The sequence below is a fragment of the Zosterops lateralis genome (assembly GCF_965231275.1).
Source record: "Zosterops lateralis genome assembly, chromosome: 2".
Classification (NCBI taxonomy): domain Eukaryota; kingdom Metazoa; phylum Chordata; class Aves; order Passeriformes; family Zosteropidae; genus Zosterops; species Zosterops lateralis.
This window is the reverse complement of record NC_139763.1, coordinates 17,923,276-17,947,978: the sequence shown is the minus strand read 5'-3', so window position 1 is coordinate 17,947,978 and position 24,703 is coordinate 17,923,276. Positions and strand designations below refer to the sequence as shown.

Here is a 24,703-nt window from a genome sequence, read left to right as displayed (position 1 = left end):
TGCTACTTTATAAAGGCTCAGCCAGGAAAGAGTTCTCCATGAAGATCGGTATGATAGAAGCAGATGTTGTACCTGGACAGACAAACAGGAGCATATAGTGTGCATAGGCCCATGAGCTCATCTCTGCAGGCTCCTCAGCACTGGCAGAGCCCTGGGGGAATACCAGGTGTGGTTGTGAGTACCAGGCTGCAAGGTGGGCTGATAGAGATGTTTAGGGCTGAGTACCACAGACAGCCTCTTTATACTGACGTTCTTCAGCACTCCAAATATGTAGCTAATGACTGACAGTGTAAACAACTTACTCGTGCATGATTTGTGCTCGTTCTAGTGTAGACATCAATGATCTCTCTCAAGTAAGCTGAACAGAACTGTAAATGTCCTTTCTGAAATATCGACTTGCTGGGAATGTGGAGCTACTGATAAACGTTGCAGATTTTCTTCAAACAGAGCTTCTCTGGGTTTATTGCTTCATTTAATTGAATTTTCCTTTCTCCTTTTTTTTCTCAAATACAGCTCTTGAAAATGAAACAGTTCGGTCTTGGGCACATCATGTACCTTTTGCAAAATTCATTGGTATAGTACAAATGTAACTGAAAGCAGAAACAACTCATTGTTTTAGGAAGCAGCTCACCATATAGTCTATATTGCTTGTTACTCACTTTCCTCTTTATTATGAGGGGTTTGATGCAGGTAGTTTAGAGAAAAAAAAAAAAAGTGGAAGTTACATAAAACATCTGGGCAAGATCCTCAAGACGTATAAATTGTTGTTGTACCATTTGCAGGCTCTGGAGGACAGGCTGTACCAAATCAAAGTGTTCTTTGTTTCCTAATATGATCCTATTGCACAGACTAGAAAAGAGATTTATTTCTTCTGTGGCACTGTGACCTTGATTAACCTCATTTGTGGTATCAATTTCAGTGAAAGAGCTAATACCTACTCTGATTTCAAAGTGCTGCTAAATGTGGTTTATGGCTGCTCATGTATCATTTGCTTCTCTCAAGGCATTTTCTGTCAGCAGAGAGGCAAGGTAGATGTATGCTCTGGGTGATTCCCATATCATCATTAGCAGAAAATTAAGCTAAACTGCTGTGGAGTAATTATGCAGCTAAAAGGTGAGCTGTAAGGAAGACACTGATTAAATACTTACCGCCACTGTCAGTCCACATTGCATAATGTCTTGTTTAGAGGATTTCAATCTGTTTTCAAATTGGTGGCCATTGCCATGGGCTCAACTGAACCTTCACTCAGGCCTTGAGAAGTGTGTTCAGATAAGCCTGGCCCTTTTTCATCTCAAGAGAACTGTATTTCAGTATCATATAGTACAATACAGGATAACAGCAATTCTTAATCTGTAGCTTGAGGTTGCTCTTGCACTAAACTGCTCTCACCAAAATCTTTCACAGGTTCTTGCAGAGGTGCTGCAGTCACACAATCCATTGTGATCACACTGAGGTGTAGCTATCTATCATGCAAAGAATGGAAAAAGTGTGAAGGTTCAGAAATTATGGGATCTGAATTACCTCAATAAAACTTTGCCTGCATGAGAGACTTTGGAGCAACAACTGAGGCAGTAATAATAACACTGTACTCTATATTTCCCCTCCAACACTGGCAAGCTTCATCTTTGACATTCCTGTGATAAATACATCCACAGGTTGTGGATGGCAATTTTGAAGCACTGAGATATTATCACTAATAACCAACTTTATTAATCCTTTTCAGAATGGAGCAGCACACACGGGGACACAGAGATGATGCAGTCCTTGTCCAGAGGGACCCACCAGCAGGACATCAAAGACAACTGTGAAAAATGAGACCACATGATGCAAATGATTAGTGGGTTCCACAGTTTTATTTTGTATTTAGCCTTCCTTCTCCCCTGCCTCCCCTGGCCTTGGGCTTCCCCTGCTCACCTTTCCCCTGCTGCTTTCCCTTCTCCTTCCCATTCCTCCCTTTCAGCTGACACTGGTCCTAAGAGCCAATACTGAGACAAGTCAAAGGTGCTCAATACAGCCAAAAGGCTGAAGGATTTCCACACTGGGAAACAAAAACCTTTGTACCCTTCAGGACACTGGATAGTCCTGAGCAGCTTTTACTCTGTTTAAGTCTGTTCCTGTTGGTGAGGAGTCTGATGAAATAATCCTAATAAGCAAAGAGGTTTTCTAATACGGCCTCTAAACATGACACTGGAAACAGGATGGCTAATGGTCAAATCCTTTCTCCAGTGTTGTGGGCAGATGCTTGCTGACAGCAGATATCGTATTTTGCTTTAACATATTTCCATTCTGTTTTTACAGTTACCCACACACAAAACTTCCCTTTTCTGTGGACCAGTGCTTCTGAAGACAGCCAGAATTTTGTCACTTATCCAGGTCAGGTGCACCAACCCCAGCAGTTGGTGTTTCACACCTTGAATCCTTTCAAAATTTATCCACATGAACATGAAGGTTTATCCGACCCTAGGCTGGATCTGTTGGAAATCTACCATAGATTTATTATTAAAAACTGTAAGTAAGACTTTTCCAGAGAGCTGTGAAAGACTATTTACAAGGGCATGTAGTGACAGGACAAGGGGGAATGGTTTCAAACTGAAAGAGTGCAGGTTTAGATTAGATATTTGGAAAAAAACCCTTTACTGTGAGGTTGTTGAGGCACTGGAACAGAATGCCCAGAGAAGCTGTGGATGCCCCATCCCTGAAAGTGTTCAAGGCTGGAATGGATGGGCCTCTGAGAAACTTGGTCTAGTGGAAGCTGTCCCTGCCCATGACAGGTGGATTGGAACTAGATGATCTTAAATTCCCTTCCAACCCAGGCTGGCCTGTGATTCTATGATTTAATGAGAGCTGTGCCACTAAACACTGACTGCACCTGCGGAAAATCTGCCCTTTGTTGAAACTTTTAATTTCAACAAATTTCAGAGTTTCGCGACTTTTAATTTCCAGCTCACATGAACGGTAACTTTGACAGTGAAGTAAAGAACACTTCTAGTACCATATTTTTTCTAGCCCCAGAGCTATAGATGATCCAGGTATTTTGATCTGGTCTTACAGAGGCTGTGAAAGCTTTTTTGCTTCTCAATAAATGAAAACTTTCATGCACTGAAGACTGGTCCATCCAAAGGCATACTACATAGCAGCAAACAGAAGTAATTTTACAGAGAACCTTTTGCATATGGCTTGAAAGAAAACCCATCAAGAGTTGACAATGATAGATGATCTCCCCAGTGACATTCAGGAAAAATGCAATTTCACATTTATGTCAAAGAAAAACAAACAATGGACATATTTAAATTATCATTAAAAATGAGATGCCTGGCACAAAGCAGCTTCCAACCCTGTTCGGCCACACATCTAGAAATCTTTTCTGGATATTATCTGAGGCCTTCTTATTTGCATTGCTCATAAAAAAAGAACTGTAATGGAGGTTTGAGTGTATGTGTTATCAGCAAAAGGTTCTCTCAAGGGAAATTACATGAAAGGACATTTTTCTTGTCTTCATGTTTGACATTCAGGAGTAGTGACGAGAAAAGGCAGGCACAGGAGTCTTTCAGAAAACCACCAGAGCACAGTGGCAGCATTTCATAGGGATGTGAACCGTTCATCATCTGCGGCAAAGACTCCATTAATGTGGCCTGCTTTTAAATCCAGTGCTTCACAAGGAATCCCATTTTCTAGTGTCACTTCAACTTTCTCTTCTAAATTTTCTCTCTCTGTTGAATCTTTATTCTTTCTAGAAACAAGAAAGAAAAGATCATCTTATTCTGTTGACCTGCAGCACTCCACCATGATTTCACAGAAAGAAAATTGCATATTTAGTTAGAAGTTTGTCATAGGTTATGCTCCTAAAGGCACAATCTGGTGTACTTCCTTGCTGTAGTAAATACACCAGATGGATGTATCTAAATACAATAGCTGGGAGACCCACAGATTGGAGGCCCTAGTTTAACGGTTTGAGCTCAGAATTGGAGACCAGAAAACTCGAAGTAGACATGTTGTATGTTTTAAGTATTATTTCACCTTCTTATTCTGCAACATGACTAGAAGGTGCAAAAGAAAAGCTGGGGCAAAACAAAATTTGAAAAAAAATCTCTAAATCTGTTTGTGTTTTTTTACCTCATGAAGGTCTACATTAAGCATGTAGTCTGACTCTGCAATGTACATCATAGATCTCACCCCATGATCAGTACAAAATAAAACACATTTTTTAGAAACAGATCAGTCTTAGACTAACTATAAACTCCAAATGTGGAGACTTGGGTGCCCTCACATCCATGATTATCTTCTTCAGAACATTCATGATTACTTTCTTAGGTAATCTCAATGCTTCAAATCTGCATTTTTTTTCTTCAAACTTCATTAGCAGCCACCTTCCTACCCAGTATTTTATACTTTTGTTTTCCAGATCAAACAATTGCATGACTTTCATTTTTCCAGACTCCAGTTGCCCCAAAAACATATTTTAATAGTGGTCAAATAAAATTAACTACATTAAAAAAAAAAAAAAAATTATCTAAAGTACAATCATGAGAAGATGTAATAAATATCAGTCAAGAGGTCATGATGTTCCTTTAATTCCAGGTTTATTCTGACCTTGAGAACAACTGGTTCATAGTTGAAAAACCTGCTGTACTTTATGGCCTGCAGCATCAGCAGTTATAGAGGACAAGAAACTCAAAGGTCAGCTGCACTGTTTCTTCCTATCTCACATCATGCACTGTAACAATCTGACTCAGGACAACTGAAAAAATCTGACTCACTGTAACCACTAATGACAGAGATATTAACAATAATAAAACTTTATTGGCCTTTGGGAGACTCCTGTCATTACAGACTTTTTAAAATAAACTTGGGGTGTAGTAGCGGAAACCTCTGACCTCTGCCTGCTCTTACATTAATAAAAAGGAGTGTTCTTTAATACAAAACTGCGGGGACAGAACATAAAAGTTACTAAGAAGGAGGTTCAAAAGAAATGAAAGGAGTAGTAGATGTGTGAAACACATTACCAGAGGAATTCAGAGAAGCTAAAAATTTCCATGAATCCAAGGGGTGACTCAACAAGTTAAGGGGAAGAGAAAACATTGTGATCTACCCAATCCAAGAAGACCAAATTCAGCTCAGGAAGGCCCACAGCTGCAAATTAATTCCTGTGAGAACTAATACCGGGAAAGACTGTGTAGTTACTCTGTTTTCACTCTTCCCAAGGCAAGTGTTTATGGCCCCTGCTGCAGATGGGATTTTGGGGGCTAAGGGGAGACTTCAGGCTAGTTCAGGACAGACTGTAGAGGATGATCCTGCCCTGGGCATGTGGCAAATCTGTTGCAGTGTGGGGAGGTGTCCTATTGCTGCAAGGATAGGAGAACAAGCACAAGGCTGGGAGACAGTGTGTCTGACCCAGCTCACTGTAGGCACTGAATTCAGCAAAGCTCTCAGTTCAGTAAGTGATGCATGAGTCTAACTCAATACTGAAACTCCTTTGTAGCCAACTTCCCTTCCCTGATACCCTGGGCACGGACAGCCTGGAGCACGTGATTTTGGTCTTATCTGAACTCAGGTATTTAAATGGCACTTTAAAGGCCTTTAAAGACAAAATGCCAGATTTATGAGAAGGCTTGGGGCCAGAGTTCCAACACAGCTTACTAGGCAAGTGGGTTCCCATTACGTAAACTCTGGACAGACTTATAAGAAAATTAATTATTGGACATGGTAAAGTCTTTGAACACCTGGTCACTTACTTCAGTGTCTGACAGAGATCAGTGCTTTTGAAATTCTTTTCTCTGATGTCTGGCTTTTTTTTTTTTTTTTTTTCTTTTCCCAAGAAGCCAAGTAGCCCAGACCATCACTTTTACCTCTCCAGTCTTTGCAACAGCAGATAGAAGAAATATATGCTTGGTTTTCTCTCTCTCTCTCTCTCACTTCCCTGCCCCTGCCTGCAGATGTTATTGATGTGACAGGAGGGTCAGAGTTCAGCCACAGATGAACCTGCTCTGAGGAAAGGTTATATGTAATGGTAGAGTAGGGAAACAGAGGGAGAAATGAAAAAAGCATAGCAACTAAAAGGACAAGAGCATGAGACAGAGAGGGTGCCAAGTGAGCACAGTCAGGCAGTGACAAGCCATTTTAACAGCAGTGTGATGATAAGGGCATGCAGTTTACACCATATTGAGGTGAACTGCTCAAGCTCAGATGAGTTATTTCAAAAACACAGGGGGAAATCCTATATTTCAGCATGATATGAAGCACAAGTGATTATTTTAGCTAGAAAAATAACAGCTATTTATCATAGTTTATTTATATAACACTTATGTGAAATGTTCATGTTCAAAGACCCCCTTAAAGTTAGACACTATAAAGAAACACAGAGCCATGATGGCACAGAGGGCAGGTATGGGCTTCTGGTAGCAACATCATTCAGTTTTACAGAAGAGGTAACCTATGTTTAAGGCATGAAGTAATTCAGTCCATACCACACGGTTGTGATAAGGCTTTAACTATCCACAGATTCCAAATACCTTCCCAGACCCTTTCCCTAACAGCATTTGATCTATTGTTTGCTGAATTTTGTAGGTTTTTTCTGAAAACAGAAGGGGGTTTTGGAAATCCATGCAGCTCCTCTGATTACAAAATATAACTGAAGGGATTCTGACTATACTAGTAAAGGTTCTCTATGAGAAGCACTTAACCTTCACAAGTGCTGTTCTTCTGAGGTCTTTTCACATTCTTCAAGATAATAAAAAGGCAGAAATGCAACGTCTCTGCAATATACCACTTTTCATATATTAATTCCTTGTTCTGATATATTTGGGGATACAAACCATTATACAGTCAATAGTTTTGATATGATCTGATTATCAGTAGGAATTTATCCTTTTCAGTTCTTCTGCTGTTCCTGTATGAATCTATTGCTGAAGTCATAATTTTATGTAAACCTAAACTCAGTGGCAGCCAAAAGCATGATAGAAGCTGAACTTCTATGGCAGAATCTCAACTCAGCAGAGAAATTTCTATTCCTTATGCCCAACTCAGAGCCAGCAGAGATGGCAGGATCAAAACCCCACCTGCTCTCTGTGTTGCTCCCACATGCTCACAATTGGGGAAGCATGAATAGTCTTCTCTTTTTCACCAGTGCCACCAGGGCAGAAATGGAGAGGAAAAGAGAGTATCTCTCTCCTACCCTACCACCAGAAAAACTCCTAAGCTCATGGGGAGATCTGCCCATGAACCTATGAAGGGCTGGGTATTTTGGGCTCATCAGGTCATGAATGGTAAGTGAAACCCTACTCTATTCCAGTGAGCAGACCCCTTTCAGCCAGACATTAATCATTACTGTGTGCTCTACTGAATCTTCTCAAGCTGCAGCAGCACAGTTTTTTTAGCCCTACCAGCTTTTGACACTCCTGCCTTGGAAGGGACACAGTCACTGCCAGCCATCCCCCTCTTGGTAGTTATGTGGGTGGTCTGTGAGGGGAGACTCACCCATGCCATAATAAACCTTCACAAGAATGATGACATCAATTGTCTTTTTAACGCTCATCTCTAGTTAGGTGGCCTCCAGGATCATATTCTTGCACCCTCCATTTCCTCCTTATATCCTAAAATTATTAAGGCATCTACTTTACAGTTAAAATTTTTAGGTCTTTTTCTCAGAAAAGGAGAGATGGGTTATCTTTACCTAGCTAGGGAGGGATGCACAGCATTAATCTGTCTGAGGCTGCTCTGAAATACAAAACCAGCTCAGCTGACATAACTAACCAGTATTCCATTAAAACAGAAGAAAGGCTAGGCTGCTTACTTCTTGTGTTTCTGAATCCCTGAAACAATGAGGAAAACAATCCCAGCCACAATGATACAAAGAACAACACCGAATACAATAAGCCAGACAGGTGTAGAGGGTTCAACAGGAGGTGATAAGGTTGAGGTTATCTTCAGAAACTGCAGTGTTTTGTCACTCAGGAGGAAGGCATTATTGATTCTGTTCCGGTTCATCCTTTGGAAAAAAAAAAAAAAAAACCAAAACAAAAACAGAAAAACATCACAACTCTTTATAAAGATATTTTACAAGTTTAAAAGGTTGTAGAAAATAAAAAGATTTTTCATGAACGTGCTGCAAGTTAGGCAGGGCTGAATGTCATCCAGCATGATGAAGAAAACAATGCTGTCTACCATAAGTGGGGATCAGCCTTTTCTCTCAGGCAACAGGACAAAAGGACATAACCTCAAATAGCACCAGGGGAGGTTCAGGTTAGACAACAGGAAGAATTTTCTTCACTGCAAGGGTGGTTAAGCATTGGAAAAGGCTGTCCAGGGGGTGGTGGAGTCACCATCCATGCAGGTGTTCAAGACACAACTGTACATGGCCCTTAGTGCCATGGCCTGCATGACAGAGTGGTGGTTCGGTCAAAGGTTGAAGTTCATGACCTTGGAGGTCTTTTCCAACCTAAATGATTCTGTCATTTTATGATTCTGTGATTCTATGATGTTGGCAGAATTACACAGACCTTGACTATAACAGAGACCTCAGTAATCCATAGACACCCACATACTGAGAACACTTTGAACACCAGACTTTCGTATGCGTTTATCTGAAAAACTGGGAAATACAGATGAGACCTGAAGTGTGGTATTACTATTTATTTCTGGTTTGAACCATGTTCTGAAGACATACCAGGTTGTAAGCTGTAAGGCTGGTTCTGTTGCCACGCTCATGCAGCATTCAAGATTAGCACAGGAGTGGAAGACCTACCCTTCAACGCTTGCAGGATTTACTCACAGCTCCCCCTAGTACCTCAAACTGAACCATCCTGCATGTTATGGGCTGCTACATCTGCCCCTGCTGCCATAGATTTTCTTAGATCATGAGACACAGGATATAATTTGGTCTGGAAGAATCCACACCTATGGTCAATATGTCCTTCTTCCCTGCAGAATGCAGCTAAAGGGATTTGTACTTTTGTGGGGGTGCGCAACATACTTTCTACACTTTTTCCATTTCGATATGAGAAACTGGAAGCCTGAGAAATATGCTTTTTTACAGAAGTAGTCCAACTGCTATCCTTTACTGGATATCTTCACTCATTTTCACTGCCTGTAAGTGTTTCATTGCCTGTAAGATATTTCTGGATCTAAATCTAAGCGGGCTTAAGAGGCTTTAGAAGTATTTTTCATTAGCTTTTTCAAAATGTAAAAAAAAAATTTAAGCAAATGGATTACATATATTGGTCTTGAGATATTCTTTTTGATAGCAATTGTATGAAATAATGAAGCTCTTTTTTGTACACAATTCAATTTATTCACCACAGAGCAAGTATTTCCTAAGAAAAGATGTATGGGAAATACAAGTAAGATTTAACAAATTTCTCTTCTTGGAAATCATAATGTTTGGTTGTCCCTTAAACAGGAAGTTCTTAGCCTTAATGGAAAGTCAGCATTCCTGGGCAGGATTGAAAGCCATGGCATGTTTTAAGACTCATAATTCCATAAGCTGTCTGCCATTTAGAAAAGATTTCCTTGCTGATATGAAAAGGTCATTGTGAATGGCTGAAATAAGCATTATGTACCCTCATCCAATGGCTTGAGTTATGTGCTGAAACACATGCAGGCAACTACAAGTGCATTTTATGTTTGTATATGCATAACTATATCTCATGTATATTTTTGCAAAATCTTGAGTATCATACAGAGCTCTGACATGGTTTACCTTTCTCTTTATTCTTACTTTGTAGGAATCTCATACAACAATATTCTAGTCCATGACTAGTGTTATGTGCTACCCTAGCATGAAGAATTATAATAAAGGTTTTGTATGGAAGCCTGCAATCAGAAGCAATTGAACAAAAAGCATTGTAGTTTTATAGACCTTTTTATTTCTTGTTTTTAAATTAGGTAGGAATTAAAACTTTTCATAAATAGCATATTCTTTATCAGGTGACAGTCAACAGTTAAAAAACAAACAATAACAGCATCCAATTTCTGTGCCAAACTGGGCACATAAAAGACTTAAATAAATCAGCTTATACTGCTGAATGTATCAAAGAATAACAGAAATGCAAAACCCTGCATTCCAGCACTCTTACAGAGAGCTTCAGTGAATAAATAATCTGCTTCCTCCACTAATGCTATGAAGCTATTGTTTGGTGTCTCTGTAGGAAACAGTTTAATCTGCTCATAAGCTTAAATTAATCTTTCCAAAAGAATACTCATTCATCAGGAATTAGGCATTACACCTCCACAGAGATAACACAAATTTTTAAGACAGAACACAGAATGCCTGAAAACAAAGAGATCCATTTTCTACTCCATGCTTGAGAAATACATGTGCATTATGCTGCTTGAGGAACTCATCCTTATAAACCCCTGGTGCAGGTTTTTTGGACCATTTCAGTCAGATTATCCTGTTTTTTATTTTTTCCTTGTCAGCTCCACATTCTTCCTTTTATTTGCTACAGAATGTGATAGTAGAAGGCAAATGTGATTTGTAGTGCACTGTACTTTGTACAAGCAATGCTCAACTGTGATATTGACTGGCATTCTAGAACAAGCTGGTATGAAAAGAATGTGAGCATAAGATTGCTTAAGCCAAGCTGGGACACAGCCAGCTCTGCTCATGAGTTCACACGAGCTCTCCTCATGTGAAAGCTGACTTTTAATTAAGTCAGATGAACTGTTAGTGAGAAGCACTGAAAGGGAGCCTGCTGTCATTAGCCCAGGTGTAGATGTGCATGTAGCATGCAGTGAAAGCTAAATTATATTAATCCCACCCAGAAAGTGTGTCCTTCCACCACTTGAGGAAGAAGGCTGTCTCACTGGGAAATGCAGCAGTGTGCCACACACTGGACAGCTCATCACAGGTAGGGCTCTGGAAAGGGACTAGACTTCTTCTGAGTCTCCAGCATCAACAAAGATGCTTTCCAAAGTTATAATCCCAAGGCTCACATTCTTTGCATTCTGTGGGACTGTTAAACATCCTCTAATCTCACATTCATTAAAGAGTACTGACCCTCAGTGTTTTAGCAACTTGGATTAGTTCACTCTTAAAGAGGCAAAGTGCTCATTCATACAAGGCCCAGAGAGAGAAAACACCCTCACTAAACAAGGAAGAAAACATTGAAAAAGCAGTGACTGTACCTGATGGCTGCCTCTACCTCACTTCCAGGAACAGTTGTCACATTTTTGGAAGAATCTGTGACCACAAACCAAAAGGACACCCGGTCTGTCACATTGCAGAGCAGCACATTGGAAATCCTTCAGAGAGTTAAAACAAAAATCATCATTACAAAAGCATGGAAAGAATTATTGAAATATTTTAGATTTTCTTAAAATACTGCTCTTGACTAAGGGGGAAAATTTTCTTGTTTTAAAAAACATTAACAGTTAATACTCAAGAAAGAAATACAACTCACAGCATTTCTCATTTCCCATATGATTTTAAAGCAATCAAGCTTATGAAGACCAAATGAGTCTTCAAACAAATTTCTAAATCCATTACAGACTCACATGGTCTTGGACATATATTTAGTTTAACCAAATGGAAAAAAACATATGTGAATAACAATCATCATTGGTTATGACAAAGGCCATAAAATGGAACAAGTGCATAGGTGAACTAAGAATTCTGGTTTTGACAGCAACTACTACAGGAACCAGTCATTGCAAATTGCCCACATGATTGTCAAGCTCTTCTACAAGATACATTTGTTGGAGGGAAGATCAGTGGAATTGATATTATTCTTTGTTCTTGTTTGTGAACATCTTTGTTCACAGAGCCAGGCACAGAGTAAGGGCAACAAGCTGAATTTAGTCATTCCACTGGCACTGGCCTCTCCCTTCTAGCTTATACGGTGTCAAATATTTATATAATATATTTTAAAAGAAGATTGTTCAGTTTTATATGAAGCTAAATGTGGACGGGCACAGGCAGGTGGCTTCTCATGGCATATTACGTAAATAGTGTGCAAAATGCCTTTCAATCTACTGGGTTTGGTTTGGGGTTTTTTTTTTCAGATTTCTACTAGTAAATGGTGGAAACATCAGAACACCCTTCTGGAATGACCCAATCACGAGTATTTAAGCAAATGAAGTGAAAACTGATCCATCTCAGCACCGTGACCGCGCCCGGGCGCGCCCCGCGCTCTGCTGGGCAGCGCCACCTGCCGGCCGCTGGCAGCACCGCCCCGGCCCCGCGGGCGCCGGGAATGGGACTGAGGAACTGGGAGGACTGGGGGGACTGGGGGGGTTGGTGGGACTGGGGGGACTGGTGGAATATAGGTGACTGCTGGGACTGGGGGGCTTGGTGGGACTGGTGGGATTGGGGGACTGGTGGGAGTAGTGGGATTGGTGGTACTGGTGGAATTGGTGGTGTGAGAAGCATGGGAGGGAGCGAGAACACCTGTGCCTGGGCATTCCCCATCCAGCCAGGGATCTGTTCTTAAGGCAGATCACAATGCCTCATTATGAATATTTTGTAGAATTGTTTTACTTCCCAATGAAAACTTTTTTTGAATGATGTTTTGGGTTCACAAGGTAGTGCAAGATATAATTTTACAGAGGTCTATCTATCTATCCATTATCTATCTAGCTAGCTACCTACCTAGCTAGCTATCTCATGAATCAAAGAATGGCTTGGGCTGAAAAGGACCTTAAGAGATTTGTTCCAGCCCTCATGCCATGGGCAGTGAACCTTCCACTAGACCAGGCTGCTCAGAGCTCCATCCAGCCTGGCTTTGCATACTGCCATGGATGGGACATCCACAGCTTCTCTGGGCAACCTGTGCCAGTGGATCACCACTGGCAAAGAATTTCTTACTAATATCTAATCTAAACCTACTCTTTCAGTTTGAAGACATTCCCATTTGTCCTGTCATGTGCCCTTGTCAAAAGTCTCTTTCCATCTTTCTCGTAGACTCCCTTCAAGTACTGGAAGGTGCTATAAGGTCATGCCAGAACTCTCTGTTTTCTGGGCTAAGAAAACCAAATTATCTCATCTTTTCCTGGAAAGATAGGAGCTTCAGTCCTCTAATCACAAAATCATAGAATATTCTGAGTTAGAATGGACCCACAAGTATCATTAAATCCAACTCTTATGGGAGTGATGCACACATGGATCAAAGGCACAACCTTAGCATTATTAGCACCATGCTCCAACCAACTGAGCTGATTTTATTTTGGCTCTTTGGAGCTTGCTCCAACAGGTTCATGTCCTTCCTGTCCTTTCCCAGCTGGGGACCCCAAAGCTGGATGCAGAACTTTGAGATGGGGGCTCACCAGAGCAGAGCAAAGCAGAGGCCACAATCCCTCTCTTGCCCTGCTGGCCACAGTGTTTTGGATGCAGCCCAGGATGCAGTTGGCTTTCTGGGCTATAAGCACCCATTCCAGAGAGATATGCAATAAAATGAAAGCAATGGTTTTGCAGAGACAAAATTATCACTTTTACCTCTCTAGAACAGTATCGATTTTACAGATAATTCTTATGGATAAAAGAGAAAACTCATCCTCTGGAATTTGAAAAGATGTTCACATCAGTTTGCTGGCAACAGCCAGAAGATGAAAGCAGATTTATTCTTTGTAAAACAAAAAAGAAAGCACAAAATTTACAGGAGAGGGGGAAAATGCCTACTTCTGTCTGGTGACTGAAAAACTCTTGCTGACTTCACAGAATATCTAAAATTGTAACTGCAGAGGAAGTTTTCAGTCTGGGTGCTTATAACAGTAGGACCCAAAACTTCAAGTTGCCAAAGTTCCTAAAGCTGCAGTTTCTGTGGTGCAATCAAAAACTGGAACAGGTGGAAAATCTGAGTTGGTGTTGCTCTACAGATGTTCCTGAAATGGGGTAAGAAAGATTGATCCCGAAAGAGAAAGGCAGACAAGGACTGGAAAAACGCCCTGACTTTCATACCCTCATTCAAAGGACTCTTCAAGCTAGGGTCTTCCCTAAAGTGCCAAGATTTTTAGCATGAGACAAGGCAGTCAGCCACCATGGGGGTAACATCTCTCCATAGAACAAACAGCACTAAAACAAGGGGCAGCAAGGATTGCACAAGAATATGTAAATTTGGCTTCTCTTCTTTTCCCTATTGTTTCTAAAATCCTTCTCAATTACAAGCATCCAAACTCTGGTTTCACCACCACCACTTTTTCATAAAGTGAATATAAATGCCTTAAACCCTTCCAGGCCCCAAAGAGAATAATCCCACTCATGAGAAGTTCATAAGAGATGAGCAAACACCAGTTCCACAGACACTAATGTGGCAATTTCTGTGCAGTGGTGCACTTTTTTTTCTCCCATGCCATTTGCTTGCAGGTTTGATTCCCAACATAGAACTGTTACAACTATGCCATCACACTCTATAGATCTGAGAAACCTGGCTTCTCCAGGCACTAATGAAGTGTATTGGTAAATATATATGTGGACATTTTTTCCTTTCCTTAGCAGTTGATGACTTTTGACATGGGATTATAGGAGACTGTTATCATCAAAATGACAAGATCCTGGTTTGGCCTTATGGCACCATGGCAAAAGTCCAAAACTGCATTTCCTTTAATATACTGGTGAGGAGTAGAGTGCAGGAAACCCTGGCAATTTTTTGGCCTGAAACACCATCATTGCTCCTTATAGAAATTCAAATGGTTGTTTAGGGGTAAGAAAGAGCTGTCAGAGAGTCAAAGGGAGGTGAGTGCCCACAATGGCTGTTGGCTCATGAAAGAACCACAGTCCCCAAGTCCCATGTGCCTATATCCAGCTCTCCCAAAAGCATCACATTCTTCCAACACAATGCTCTGCACCTGCTCCTGCAAAGGAACATTATTTTCTTCCCAGCAACCATGGGATTACCTTGATTTAACAGCTTTACTCTGGACTCTTATTTTGTTGTTCTAAATGGTCATATATTTTGATATTTTTAGTATCAAAAAGCCCATCTTGGGAAGATTGATAACATTGATGATTTTTTCTGGTTGCTTCGTAAGGAAAATTTCAGTTTTATCTATAAATGGGGGGAAGATGTACCAAAAGTAGATTTTGTTTGAATGAAAACGTGTTGACATTCTTTCTGCTCTAAAGATTAACTAGTCTCAGGCCCAAAAGAGATGCATATTATTTCAAATGAGTCACAGATTAGAGAAACCAGGGTTACTAACACAGGCGACAACAATAATTTTTTAACACTGAGAGATCAAAGGTTGGCTTACGTAGTTCATGACCATATGTATTGAGAATCAATTGAAAGGCCCTATATAAAGCAGGAAATAATGGGGTATTAATTCTCCACTGAAAAAGAAGTATTTATTTGTATCTCTATTAATAGTTACTAAGTAATTTGATTGATTGTACCTTTCTTCTGTTTTGTGCAAACTTGAAAATTTGACAAGCCTTTCAAACATTAAACACTGCTCCATGATTTATTAAATTTCAGTTTGGAAATTAACTTTAGAGAACTCAAGATGTAACGTGCAATCCTCCCCATTCTGTGCTGGGTCACTCAGTGGTTACACAAGGGCAACAACAGCATCAACTGCTGTTTGCAGCACCACATTGAAATGCTTGTCATCACAGGCTGACTTTTATCCAGTTTCAGAAACCTAATTAGAGGTGACTTGGAATATCAAAAGTGATGAGGCAGACTGCAACAATGGTTATCCTGATCCACAGACAAATTATTTGGGGGCCTGATACAGCTTGCTGAAGTAAATGACATTTGTGTCTTATGTGGAAGTTAGTTATGGCTGTGAGTTACTTCAAGGCTGGGTCTGTTAGAAATTAATGGTATTTTAAAGGGGAGGTTTGTCACATCCTGGCTATGCCCGCATGCATAATTTATACCCTGGCAGAACCAGTATTTAGTTATGTAAAATAATAGTGATTTTTTTCATAGGTTTTATTTTGACAAAATCTTCAATTAACCAGATGCAAAATTTCCTTAAGTTTAGATGCTACCAGAATGCAGTCACAAGCAATTTGTTTGTTCATATAAGACAGAATATTTGGTCATTGGTCTTTTATATCTCCTGAAAAAAAATCTGTTGACATTTTCCTGCAAAAGCTCATGTAGTAAAATGCAATTTATTTGCCAGCAGTGCAATGTAATTTATTTGCTGCCCGTGCCTCCCTCTTCACCATAGTGAAGGCTCTTCACCAGCTGTGCCAGGGTGCTGTTCCTGTGCACAGCATGCTGCTGTTCCCTCTGGGATGCTGGCTGCTCCCACATCTCCCTGCCCACTGCAGAGGGGATGGAGTAGGACTGCACTCCTTCCTTCCAGCTGCCAGCCACAGGGGTGGGGAAAGGAGTGTGTTATTCTCAGGACATATAACAGTATGGAGGCTTTCACAGCATTCCTGCTTTCATGTAACAGGCAGATTTTCTGAGGTGTATTGGGAGGTTCACTTAGCCTCTCCATCACTGAACAGGGACTCTATGGTCCCTTAGGATTTGAGAGAGATCTATGCATAGGAAACTCCTCAGCCTGTTGCCTAGGAATTTGCCTAGGAGTGCCAGATCTCAGAGCTGCACAGCTCTCCTTCAGATGACATGCTGTCTATAATGACTCCTAAGTGTGACATGAGTTATCAGTAATACCTGCAACATACACCCCATGAGGCAGGTACCCAAGTTATACCCCATGAGAAAGTCTGATACTATCTTAAAAAGGGTAAATCCCCAGATGGCTGATTCCAAATATTACATTGACTTTTCTGACCAATTTAGTAGCAGGGAATTATTGATGTGTGCAACACCACCTCCAAACTGGTGTAACACTGGCATCATCATATTTGTCCATAGGGAAAACTCTCTCGACAGGAAACTGAATTAATGAGTATAAATTCTATGATTGCACAGACTGGATACAGATAATTGCCATTAAAACTTCTATTCCTTCCATACTGGCTTGTTTTTTTCCAATTCCTGCAGCAACCTTATTTTAATCTGCAGAAAACCACAGGGCTTGAAGAGGTAAAAGATCACTTGCTTCTGACACAAGATTTTTGCTGTGTGAAAGTAGCATGACTTTGAAGGAAGAGACGAATTTTGAAAAAGGACCCAGGACAAAAATAAATATACAAAAGTGAACCTTTATGGAGCAGATGCTGAATGAAAACTCCGCTGTCTTGAAAACCTGAGAAAAAGTCCCAACCATCTGTAATTAGCTTGTATCTTGAACTCATTTTTTAAAGTGCCATTTTAATTGGGTTGAGTAGCACATTTGGCTGTTTTTGTTAAGCTTGATGTAACAGCTCTTTTGCTCAAAGGAGACCACTTCTAAAGAATAAAAATGAGACAGCAGTAATCATACACTCCTGTCACATGGAGGGGGAAATCCCCTTTTACTTAAGAGAAGTGCAGCAGCCACAATAATCATCATGTGACTAAAGTTAACTTACATCTTTTCAAATGTGGAATATGCTTCACCTGATGCAATGACAGCCTGAAGCAGTTTTATTTTTAAGTAAATTGAAAACCTTGTTTTAAATTGAAAACCTTGTTAGCCTACCAGAACCATCAATCTTTCATTTCAGATTGAAAAACAATGAAAAAAATAACAGGCCTATGGAAATGCACTGACAAGGTTTTTTCATTTAAGAAAGATAAGAACATCGTGAAAATACAGCTCGCTAAGTGCTCTTTCTAATCTGGTATCTAATTTCATAGAGTAGCAAGGATCTGAAGTCTGAAAAGAATATTCAATACCTCAGGGTAGATTTAATCCCAAAACCGATTAAAGGCTGATTTCTATCTGCATTGCAACATCTGAAACTTCTTGATGGTAAGTAACTCAACTGCTATGATATCAGGAATAGGAACACCCAGCAGAGCACAGCACTGGCTTAGCTATGCACCTCCCAGGGCTCTGAGTCACCTCATCTTCAGCATACTGCTGAAGCTGAGCTCTAAGGAAGCATGCACCAGAGCTGCTCACTCAAAGATCTGTGCTGTCTTTCCTGACCTCCCAGTGTGTCCCTTCACCTCCTCCCAGTATGGTCTCCAGAAGGTGTCACATCTTCCTGCTGTGTTCTGCTGAAAGTGAACTGGCACCATCCCACTGAGATCCACAGCTGTGTCACTTCACGTCCACAGGGACACTGGTTCAAAGACTGAACATTGCTTAAGATGGAGACAGTGGGATGTTGAATATGTATCTGAGTGTCAGAAGTATACTGGAACAGCCTGCTTTTAGAATCTCTGTATAATGATTTCTACAGCTTGGTACAGCAGAGGACAGGTCACTACATGCAGCATTGTTAATATGTATAAGGCAAATCCAAGCAGATGCTTACTGAGTTGTACTCTTGCTTGAATATCTTCTCATTGCAAAAGCCACCATTGCTTTGAAGAGGTACTCTTCATTAGCATCCCAGGCATACTGTAAAGGAAAATGGAAAATAATTAGTTTCAGCACCAGTGCTGACAGTACAGAGAGGGAAAAGACTCGCTGAATTTGAAATGCTGTATTGATCAAGAAAATGAATAAATTCTCTGGTTGTGCTAAGAAAATAAATGCCCCTTATTCAGTATGGACAAAGGACTTTTTCTAATGGAAAAAAAAAAAAAAGTGCAATATAGACTGTAATATAAACAATATAACCTACAAATAGTGTTTCCAAAAATTGAATTAAGTGAATATTTCTGAAAGCTGGCCAAACTGGAGATGTAAAGTTTATTATACCAAAGACTAGGCCTATTACTAGAATTTTCCCCACACAGCTGCACTCATGGCCTTGCCTCTTTTGCTGAAGAAACTCAGTTAAAGTAGAGGGTTTAAATCCACTCTCAAAGACTATTTGGCTTTGGCCACAAATAATAATAAAAAAATACCTAATGTTTATGGTGGTCTCTGGGAGTTGGACATTAGGACACCAGGAAATAAACTGAGATTGCAGCCTTATTGCTGCACACTGTCCTGATTACAAGAAGACTCAATGATATTACAAATTATTCTATTGCACGTGAGATAAAAGAAAGAAAATAGCATCCTTACTAATAAGAAGAAGAATGTAGGGTCCAAAAACTGTTCTCTGTTGTCTTGATGAAAAATCATGCTTTCTTAATTTAAGTTTTCTGAGACAGCTTCACTGGGTTCCCCTGGGCTTTCATTTACATATGCAATTCTAATGACCTGTAAGAACTGCATCTATTACATTTTTATAACAGGAGCCATGACTGAGGCATACTGATTGAATTTCTTCCCCTTTCAGCAGATTACAAAGATTATTAGTTTCTTGGAATTATAATAAGGGAGGTTAGAAAGAGCTTTCTTCAGTCAGCCAGAACATAAATCTAATCTTTAACTTTCAGTATTAAAAAAATCTGCTCTGTAATCATCCAAACCAGAAACCCAGTGGTGTGGACACTTAACTACCAGAAACTCAGTGGTGTGGACACTTAACTCTGCTGTGAACTTGGACCTACTTTTTCATGGTCCTTTATAACACATTCAAAAAACAGCAATGTACATCAAAGAGCAGTAAATAGCACTGAAAATTCCAAATCTTAATTCTGTTTTTTAAATTCTGATTTTGGGTGCATAGAGAGGCAGCCTCCCAAAAAAAAAAAAAAAAAAAAAAAAAAAAAAAAAAAAAAAAACACAAAAAAACTTTTAGGTATCTGCAGCCCTCATGTTGTACTGCCATCCTGGGAAACTGAACAGGGAAGGATGCAGTCATTTAAAGGGCAGAAACTGATCTTGTTGGTCATCCCTAGATGAACGTTGAGTGAAGTCTCTGAGATGAGATAGGACAGGGACAACAAAGCTGAGGCAGCAGACAACTTGAGCAGCATGAAAGTGCAGCTGCACTGCTGAGAACCTGGGTTCTGACTCACCACTCTTGCCTCGTGAATGAGGGGGCTTGTGAGCATACTGTGATAACACTTGCCAACTTGGGAACTTAAACTGAAAAAAAAAAATAGAGAAACTCTTTGGAAAAAAATTATAAAAGCCTTTGTTTTGATCCCACTGCACTGAAAACATGACAGTAATGAGAGTAACTAGTACTGAAAGAAAAAGAGATCATTTAGTAAAGGAATTAATGCAGATCAGAGACATAGAACTATTTATCATCATTTTAAAGATATCGGTATTTAAACCATGAAGCACAATTTGCAGTACTAAAAGGGAAGATCTGTTTTTTCTGTATGTGGCACTATTGACTGAATCTCTACATGCCATCTGCAGTCTTTGAGAACAGGTCCAAAAGGACAGGAAAAACAATTTGTTAGCCAGTGGATTAAACCAGCTGCAGAGATAATTTAATCAGTTGTCTTGAAAATGGATAATGATGAATCACACTCCATTTCATGCTCACATGGACACAAATACAATGCAGCACTACCAAGTACATGTACTCAGTATGTTTATGTTTAGTGCAATTCATATATGCATGCACGATTTGTCACAGCTCTTATAAATAATGCAGAAGCCTAGCACTTCTTTAAGTCAGAGTAACAAAAAGGGTATCTCAAATCTGAGAAGATAATTTGTAGTGAGGAATTCCAGGCCCAGGTGAAAGAGTAGGCACTTGAAAAGAGACAGAATAAACATAAAACTGTGAGAAAGAGGGGGAGGAGACTGGCAGAGAAAGCTCAACAGAAATCAGGGTCTGCCTGAGTCAGGAGAAGTTATTGCAGACAACCTTCTGGGCAGAAGGGCAAGAGGCCCCAAGAAAATGGAGACTAAACAGCAAGTAGAGGAGATGGAGACAGCTGCGAGCTCCAGGTGAACAAGAACCTCTGTACATGACATACACAGATATACAAAGGGGAGGCAACAATGAGGAGGAAAAGTAAGGCAAGAACAACGTTAAGCTGATAAACTGTATGAACATAGGACAGGTGGGCATGAATTTCCAGAAAACAGTTTCCAGTCAGCAGCTTTCTCTAATCAGAGGCCAAAGAAATCTTGAATGATTTGGACTGGAATGGACTCTAAAGATCTTTTAGTTCCAACTCCCCTGACATGGGCAGGGACACCTTCCACTAGACCTGATTCATTCTACTTTGGGGCTGTATCAGCTTCATTCTTATCCTCCAAATGCAAAGGCCTGGAGCACAGCTGATGACTGAGGATGTCCCTATGCAGTGCAGCTATTGATGTACCTGCACCTGGTAACATTAAATACCATTTGCAACCACATTTAAATATCATTTGCAACCACACACTGTAAACATAACTGTTATCCATGAAACACTACATACATGATGGTATCAGAAACTGTAAAATTTACCATCTTCACTGTGCTACAAAGGAACAAACACAAAGACTTGGCTCAGTTGCACTTGCCATCCTTTATACATTAAGGCGGAGCAGAATTGGACACAGCTAACTGTGAAAGGCAATCTTAAATACCTCTTACTGAATGAAGATGATGAGATAATGCATGAAAGATTATGAGTGTAGGTTGCTGATGGGGTGAAATGCTGTAATACTGCTGTAAAAGACAGAATTTAAGATATGAGAATATAATATTACAAGATTGCTCTTAGCAACCTGACCTGATTTCAGTGTTGACCTAGCTTTGAGCAGGAGAGGACTAGGGACCATTCAAGATCTCCTCCCTCCTGAATAGTTCTGTGCTTCACTATACAGCCATTCAGACTGCAGGGTGGCTACAGACACAGAAGCACACTTCTGGATCTCATCTGGTGGCAAAACACAAGGTGTACGTCATCCTTCCTCCTCTTCATCCTCTACTCTGGAAAGCAGCCTGAATACATGAGCCAGAAGGGAAGTGCACTGTCTACTTCAGCTGGCTGCAGCACCTGAGGTGCCAATTCTTTGACTCTTATGACTAAAATGAGTGGTGGTACCAAGTTACACAGACTTGTCAATGCCCATCACTTCTCACTCTCTACTTCCCTCTGTCTCTTTTGAATTAACTCTCTACCCCTCTGCTGGCTCCATGAACAAAAAGCAACTAGTGACAAACAGCTATTCCAGAAGCCACTCATAAAGTCAAAACCATTCTCAGAGAGACTCATAGATCACCATCCATTCAACCCTACAGGCACCTTGTTTCCTCCCACGGATCAGCAAACAGCATCTCTGTCAAGTACACCCATTATTTGCAAATAAAATGATAATGACTGAATACCTAGTGCATCAGAGCTGCTCTTTCCAGCTCCATTGTGATAAGAATTAAATAAACACACTAAATGGAACTCCCTGCCTCAGAGTACAGCTTACCTGGTGAACAAATTTAAAAATGGTGCCCTGTTTTTATCAGCCTCACACACAGGGGATGGCATGCACTACACCATGTGAAAAGCTGCATCAACTTATTCTCTGTGCCCCTGAATGTACACTGGAGTCATCCTGCCACTCCTAGAGAAAAATTCCCACAGTATCAGGGCTTTCTGTTATCATGGAGCTTGAAGTGACCTGGAAATGAACCGAGCTGACTGTGTCCTGTGACACAATGACAGTATTACACTTTTCTTTGCTGAAGTAAATAAAGAAGTGCCCTAAATTCTTTAACAGAAATTAATTTCAGTTTCATAGTAGTTTCAGTTTTCAATTTCAGTCATTCACAGAGAAGACTGGAAATGGCTATGGAAAGGAACTACTACTACCTGTGTACTTAATAAATTGTTTATTATTTGTGGATGACTTTCTATGGCATCATACCACTTTCAAAAAGTTGTTGTTCTAAAATGCTGTTCTTGATTGTGCCACTCTTTGAGCTTTCACATACTTTATTATATGACAAACAACTACAAAAAACCAATAGACTCCTCAGTAATTGTTTTTTTTCCTAACAATATGAAGTGCCTTCAAGGGTAATTATTTGTCTTATACACTTTTTGAATAAAAAACAAAAAAAAATTATAAATTATCAAACAACCTCCCCTTATTTTACTACAGCTGGAAAAGGAAAAGGCACTAAAGAAGGACATTACTGGGAACTGCAATTTTTGTTCTTTGCTACTATGCTGAACCAAGTTTAAACCAAAATATTAGCAGTTATCATCAAGAGGAGCTTTAATAATTATTTCAACATATTTTCAGCCATAGTATTACACTACTTTTAATAATTAAAGAAAAAATCCCTAGGCCAGCACTACTGTTAATTAAAGTCTCCCATCCAAGAGAATTGACTTCACTATGAATTTTGAGACATTTACTTGAGCAGGTATCTTGAATATTTCTTTGTACTTTGTCCGGTTTATGAAATTACCAGTGAAATTTAGGTCCCTGCTAATGTTAGTTTAAATTACCTGATCTTTCATGGTTAATTTAGAACAGCTTCTACAGTCATAAGGAGTTTTTCCTATCACCAGTCTTTTAAAACATGTAACTTACTGCTTTTTGTTTCCCAGGGCTCATAACATAATTAGACACCACACTTGCATTGGACATGACCATCTAGGATGTTTCATACCTAATTTTCTGCTGAGCCTTGTTAACATGCTGCAGATTTGCTCTAAGTATTCAAAACTACTAATAAAGTACTGGGCTCTGACATATTAAATAGTGCCTTAGATCAGAAAGGACCACTCAGTCATCTAATGTCCCAATCTCTTACACATCTCTCATTGCTCATACCAGTATTTCTACATTAAGCCTAAAGATCTGAATTAAGCCAAAGCATTTCAGTCCTCATGAGACAAGCCTGTGCACCACAGGCAGAGAAGAAAGGCCACTATCTGAAGCCCTCCATTAGCAGGGAATTGATGAGACATGCTTGAATGATCTCTACAATTAATGCTCGTCTGAGAGCCTGGTATAAAGTCCCATTTCATAAAGACCTAAAAATCTTTTCCTGCTTCTCTTCCTAGATATGCTTGACTTTACAATTAGCACTCTTAAGCAAAAGTGCTTTTCCCAAATACAGACTTAGATTTATGCAGCACTTCTCAAGCATAAAGTGTAACATCTCTGCCACTTTTCCAGGGGACATAAAAATTTTTGACAGAAAATTATCTTTATGAACAAGCAAGCTTTATATTTCTCCTAAAGGATGCCATTTTAAAGAGTGGACTAGTCAAATGTCAAGACATGGATGCCTGGATCATGACCTGAGTAAATCATTACAATTAACACTGCAGAACAAATTGTATTCACAAATTTTATAGTATATATTACTTTTATTTTGGCAGATATTAAGTTAGGAAGAATATGTGAAGATATTTTACTTACTGCATTATCTCCCAAAGCTGTTTTGATACTAATCCGTACTTTGAAAGCATTCTGTGCATCTGACACAAAGAGAAAAAAAGCAAACATATTGATAGTCACTCAAAATAGGATTTTAAACCATTTACTTCTCTGATTATTTCACAAATGTCAGCTTCTAAATGTACCTTAAGAAATCACCCGCTTAGGAGAGCAGAAGTTACCTGCATGAAAAAAAGCCCTGCAGAGTCTCAATGAGGTTTACCATGACCTCTTTAAGTGAGCCCAACTTCTATTACTTAATTTGCAAACTCATAAAAGAACTGAATGCTCAGCATTTCAACTTTCAAACTGAAGACAATCAGTTAAAGTAAAAATCTTGGAAGCTGGCAACTTTGTTGTCTAAACTGATAGCTACTTTACCTAAAGAAGGATGGGAATCATCTCCAAATCTTACCTGGTTTGCAGAGCTCAGCATGAGCAATGGCAACTACAGAGAGTGTAAGGAGCAAAGCCCGTAACATCCCGTCAGCATGGAAAGGTTGAGGCAAAAAGAAGTGAGTCTCCTCTGTAAAGCACTCTTAAACTTTGTGTGACCCAGGATTAAAGC

At 39.8% G+C, this 24,703-nt stretch overlaps 1 protein-coding gene across 1 annotated transcript; it reads right to left on the bottom strand.

Annotated features, from left to right (window-relative positions):
- Positions 1 to 1,834: 1,834 nt before the first annotated feature.
- On the bottom strand, positions 1,835 to 24,703 carry CLTRN (collectrin, amino acid transport regulator). The gene is made up of 6 exons (XM_083885093.1): positions 24,551 to 24,703; positions 24,118 to 24,176; positions 18,263 to 18,348; positions 11,122 to 11,238; positions 7,790 to 7,984; positions 1,835 to 3,730 (listed from the first exon to the last, which is right to left on the bottom strand). The coding sequence occupies exons 1-6, from the start codon at positions 24,615 to 24,617 to the stop codon at positions 3,580 to 3,582; spliced, it is 675 nt and encodes a 224-aa protein (XP_083741219.1). The 5' UTR covers positions 24,618 to 24,703; the 3' UTR covers positions 1,835 to 3,579.